Raw genomic sequence first — 6,000 nt, 5'->3', positions numbered from 1 at the left:
AAGTGAATTGGGCTGAAAAAAAACTCATTGGTCAAATTTGGAAAATTGTTTTGCGACAAAATAACAGTTTTACACTACGTCCGCTTTCTTTTGGGCGATCTAATAATTCACAAGACCTCAAGAGGTTCTCATCAGGAAAACGTAAACACATTTTGTCATTTGAACCAACAATCAGTGATGGGTTTATCTGGACACTAGTCTCTGTTATGGAAAGTTGTTTTGTTGAGTCTGAAAAGCCACCAATGTTTGAGTTGAAATAAGTTTTTTTTTTTTTTTTTTCCTAACCTCAGCTTTGGTTTGCACAGTGGCCCAGTTGTGAAGGCTGATTGTCTGTGCAGTAAGTTACCATGGCCCCACTCAGGGAATAATTGGATCCATTTTGTCCAATCCTGTAGTGATTTGAGGATTGTGGACATATCCTTCATGTTACTGACTGGATCAGAGTCTCCATGGTTTCGAAATCTGGCACTGTGAAAGAAACAGTGATGAAAAACTGAGCAGAAACCACACTGACGCTGACTGTGAATGTTCACTGCAATAGTCTGAATTTCAACATTCATTATATGGTCCTTTCAAAGTTAGTGCAACACGATTCATCATCAGTCCACTTCAACACTTGAGAGCTGAATTCGATTTTTTAGATGTTTTTAAAGTTTTACCATCAAAAATACAACCACAGTTCCAAAGTTTTGATACTGTGTAAAATGTAAATAAAAACAGAATGCAATGATTTGCAAAAACTTTTCAACCTATATTAAATTGAATACAGCACAAAGACAAGATACTTATTGTTCAGACTAAATAATTTAAAATTAAAATATTGACATTAAATTAATCACCAACTATTCTGATAATCAAAATTCTCTGATTTAAGCTTCTTAAATGTGAATATTTTTGGTTTCTGGACGTCATCTTAAGCTTTGAGAAACACTGATTGATATTTTTACCACTTTCTGACAATATAGACCAAACAACTATTGATCGTTTAATAAAGAAAATAATCGACTGATTAATCGGCTATGAAAATAATCATTAGTTGCAGCCCTAGTAAATATACCCTCATTCTGGTTTTTATTCCTGCAACTAGTTCCAAAAACAGGAACTGGGATGTATTTTACACTGTGTTCTACCACTTTTTCTTTTACCAACATCCACTGAGCATTTGGGAACTGAGGACGCTAATTGTTCAAATTTTGAAACTGAAATTCCTCCCTGTTATTTCTTGATACTGGACTTCATGTGTTCAGCAGTCCGGGATCTCTGTTGTTGTATTTTGTGCTTCATAATGCACCGCACATTTTCAAATGGAGACAGGTCTGGACTGCAGGCAGGTCATTCTAGTACCTGAACTCTTTTACTACAAAGCCACATTGATGTAACACATGCAGAATGTGTCTTGGCATCGTCTTGGGACGTCTTTGTAAAGCTCAGGCCTTAGAAGTCAACAGCGTTTCTCTATGTTGTTGATGTTTATCTTTCTCTTTGCATGGTCTCTACTACAGAAGTACAGTGACTGTGTTTTCTGACAATGAGTTTCCAAAGTCTTCTTGAGCCCATGTCGTATCCTTTATACAAAAATGTGGATTTTAATGTTAAATGCACTTTTTAATGTAGTGATACCAGAGGGTCAAAGGTCCGTGTTGTTTTTTTTCCTTACATCTTCATTTTTTAAATGATAATATGGATTGTAGATGATGATGTCCCAAAATTGCAACTGAGAAACGTTCTTAAACTGCTGCCCTTGTGTTTTTTCACAAAGTGGTAAACCTCACTCCAGCCATGCTTGTGAATGACTGAGCCTTTACAGGGTGCCCTTTTACACCCGATCATAATACCAGCTAACCTGTTTACATGTGGAATGTTCCACACAGGTGTTTTTAGAGTATTCCACAACGTTCCCAGTCTTTTGTTAGCTGTATCCCAAAGAAAAACATCATTCCAGATAACATTTTGATTTGTACTGTTTTTAATGTGTTTTTTCCATCAGAAATAGTAAAAGCCATACAATGTAGCAAACCAAAAAAATGACAAAAGCTCTATACAGGCATAGTAGCTCATTCATACACATTCTACCATCCAGGCTGATCTGTGAAAGTGGGCAGATGCCACTGGAGTTTCCATCCTGGCTAACAAATGGCTAACATTCAGTTTGAAGAAGAGGATGCCCTCTTTTCACAACAAGCATTTCATAGGCAAAAATACCGATTCTTCTGTCTCATAAGCCGAGTCAAGACACAGTCGTCACATGAAAATCAAAATCTGACCATAACTATCTATGGGCATCTTTTTGGAAAGGGCTGGGTTGAGTAAGACTTGAGGATACTGTGTATGGATTACAGTCAGCAGTGTTAAGGTAACGACGTGACTTGAGCATGCAGGCTCTTGCTAATAAATAATGGAACATTCTAGTCAGATATAAAAGCCCTGTAAGTGCTGTATTTTCTATTTCTGAAGAAGTACACTGGGGTCGATGTAGGCCCCCAAACTAACTCTTATTTAATTAGTTTACAGCATGCTGCCAACTGATCCTAGAGCATCAGGCATAAAGGAGGGAGTCAGTCTCTACTACTCAATCCTTGAATGGGACAAAACTCATTTGCTAAGAAAATTAGCATATTAACATTAAAATTTAAGTTCTGAAAATTCATTTTCTCAGTGATCAAATTACTTAACTCAAACGTTTACCATTTGATGTGCCGTAATCACAGCTAAAACACTGTATTAGAATAAAAGTAATTCTTTTGTATTGATCTTTTGACACCACATGAGGGCAGCAGCTACTGACTGAACTGACAGATTTTCCATGAACAAACTCCAGACCCAGCTCCCTGCCTCCACACATGCAATGATGACATAAAATGGGCCAACATCCGTATCTTCTCTTTTGACAAGTAGAAACACAATGGTAATACTTAAACATTTAAGTGCTAAACTTGGACATTGTTTTTCTTTTCTAGGCAGGTTTAAGTTAATAAAACAATTGTGTTGGCATCACATTAGGATAACTCAAATTTGGAGTTTAGTAACAATAATCTTTCATACAAAATATTTCCCCTCTCTTTAAAAAAAAAACAAAAAAGAAACAAAAATGAAACAAAGCCTCCCTCCCCAAGAAAACAAGAACATTAAAAAAGGAAGTAATGCTGAGAAAAAAAAACATTCAAAAACAACAGTGATACACTTTTAAATGCACACATTTTACACCTTATATATGTCAATGCACTTGACTTTAGCCAAAATAAAAAGCAATCTTTTCTTCTCGCTTTCAGTAATCTTGATGTATACTTTATAATACATGTATACAAGATAACATAGAGCAACAAAGCAAAAAAATAAATATCTTAAGTCACTGTTTGGAAGTTTTTTTAATATATATCTATATATGTATATTTATATGTCTAGCTTACTTTTGGGTAGGGTGTGAGTGTTAACAGTTTTGGCCGGCTGACACAAAGAGCTTCCTTCTACTGACGGAAACTTTCGACACAGAAGAGCAGTGTAGCAGGACAACACTTTTCTATAAAGATTGTCCTCGCAAAACAACTTAAGGCCCTTCAGTGTTGAGGGTATTGAGGGAAATAGTGCGGCTATGTGCTGCACAAACTGAACACAGAATGTTGGCAGATAGGACACTTAAGGACTTTTCACACTGCATATCCTTTATGTTGATGCATGACTATTCTTTAACAGCCTTTAGCCCTGTTTTAGACTGTCATGTTTTAGCCCCAAGTTTTGGATACCTTACAAACATTAGGTCAAGCCCTTGGCTAAAGTTGGGGTTAGTCTACTTTGGAATGGACTGTGCCAGTGTAAAGGCTGTCTTAGTCTTAGTCTCCAAGTGAATACTCTTTTACTGCCTTTAGTCCTGTTTCACACTGGCACCTTTTAGCCCTGTGTTTAGTTTAGGGTTAACACCACAAAATCCGGGCTGACCCTACTCCAGAGCAGGGCCATCAAGCCTTTGGCACATTTAAACACTGGCTAAGCATGACTTTAGCCTGTGTGAAAACCTCCTTAACCTTGGGCTGAGATGATTCTAAGAACAATTTTAGCCGTGGGCTAAGTGCAGTGTGAAAGCCCATAATCCTCTTCTATCAAGAGAGTGTGTGGATGCAATGATTCAGTGGCCATCTTACTAATGCTTTCCTGTGTTCACATGGATACTGTAGATGCACAAAAACAGTCTTGGCTGATGTCGTCAGACTCTAGCTGCACTTCAGAGGAATAACATCTGCTGCATCTGTAGCTACACTACTGCACTGAACGGGAAATGAAGGACCTGCGGAATTTTGGAGAACAACCTTATTTCCAAGTTTGGCTATTTGCATATTTAAGACAGCCTGGAAGAGTTTTATGTTCTTCTTTTTCTTAAAAAGCTCTACATTACAAAAGAAAGTCAGGCACCAAATGTCATCTAGAACAGTCCTACTCATAAAGCAATCTAGAATATTTACACAGACCTCGCCAGCTGCAACCATGTCCGAAAACACTGTTTGCAAAATGGCAACGGTGCAGAATTGACCTACAGTATCAGTACATACAGAGAGAAACAGTTCAGTATTTTTGATTAAGCAGCCATATTTGTTTTACAAAAGAATACTTCCGACCCTCTGACAGTGGCACACTATACACGCCCTGACTACTTTTTTTAAAATCTTTGGTTGACCAGTCAAAAGCCTGATAGATTTACAATCCACTTTTACATCACACAACTTGACTTCTTCTTTAAAAAAATAAAAATGAAACAATCGTGAAAAAATAACATTTGCACACACAATGTCATTCCCTCTTCCCGTTCACATGTTACCCTGCCAGGGAGATCAGAATCGCCTCCCGTCCCATTGTCACACACAGCCACACCCCATCCTGCACTTCCTCTGGTCCATTCTGGAGTCCGTCCAAGAAGAAAAGCACATGCATGCAAGCCGCACACACACAAATACACCACACACACACTCTTTCATTTGCTTACATTCACAAGCACACACAGACACACATGTAAAAAGAGCAGGAAAAATAAGTTGACGCGTAAAAACTAAATGCTAAATTGTCCAAAACAGAAAGTACGTGTCTGTGGTTAAAAGGAAAGGAAATAACCAAAGGCATTATAAAAAGCGCCAGGGTTTGCCGTCAGCTCTCATCGTTTCTGTGAGCCGATCATCTTCAGTACGAAGTTGACGATGGCGTTGGCAGGCTGGTCGGGGTCCAGCTCGGCGAAGAGGTGGCTGACATTGTCGGTTGTGCTTCCCTGCTTACGCGCCACAAACCCAAACAGCCTGGAAAGACAAAGTCAGACATTTATTTGTAAAAACTGCTGCTTTTTACAGAGGAATCCCTATCAATAGACAGTTAGAATTATATATATTAGCGATGCAATGATTGATCGCTTATTAAAATTGTTATAATAAATATTATTATTAAATTAATCGCCAACTATTTTGATAATCAATTAATTGATTTGAGCACTTTTTAAAGAAAAAAAGTCTTGATTCTCTGATTTCAGCCTCTTAAATGTGAATAATTTTTGGTTTCTTTACTCCTCTCTGACAGTAAACTGAATATCTTTGGATTGTAAGTAAAACAAGACATTTCAGGATGTCATCTTAGGCTGTGGCTGTCTGACATTTTAAAACAAACAGTTATTAATCGACTAATTGAGAAAAATAATCAACTGATTAATCAACTATGAAAATGATCAGGCCCTAATACATATGAGATTTACATTAATTTAGATTTAGTTCAATAAAAATGTCTCATATAAAATGTATTTACCCAAAGAAGTTAGTTTACTTGCCATTGCATTTTTTCATGAGCTAGAATTTGTTTAAAATGACTCCATTAACATATTGGCTCAATTTAAGTGTCATAAACAACTACGGATTTTATAAGCTTATGAATGATTTCTTACAACTCAATAAACAACAGACAAAAACTCATTCAGCAAACATGCGGCATTAATTTAATTCATGTGAAATGGGCAAAAAAATTTCAAAAGAGGAC

At 37.0% G+C, this 6,000-nt stretch overlaps 1 protein-coding gene across 1 annotated transcript in view; it reads right to left on the bottom strand.

Annotated features, from left to right (window-relative positions):
* Window positions 1-4,096: 4,096 nt before the first annotated feature.
* Window positions 4,097-6,000, bottom strand: part of tns1b (tensin 1b) — a 311,171-nt gene continuing 309,267 nt past the window's right edge. The window contains exon 33 of the mRNA XM_084724224.1: window positions 4,097-5,276. Within this exon, the coding sequence (XP_084580350.1) occupies window positions 5,138-5,276 (139 nt within the window). The 3' untranslated portion in view covers window positions 4,097-5,137. The remainder of the gene's footprint in view (window positions 5,277-6,000) is intronic.

This window comes from Lutjanus erythropterus, chromosome 8, assembly GCF_056507025.1.
Source record: "Lutjanus erythropterus isolate fLutEry1 chromosome 8, fLutEry1.hap2, whole genome shotgun sequence".
Taxonomy (NCBI): Eukaryota; Metazoa; Chordata; class Actinopteri; order Lutjaniformes; family Lutjanidae; genus Lutjanus; species Lutjanus erythropterus.
This window is presented reverse-complemented; position numbering and strand designations above follow the sequence as displayed.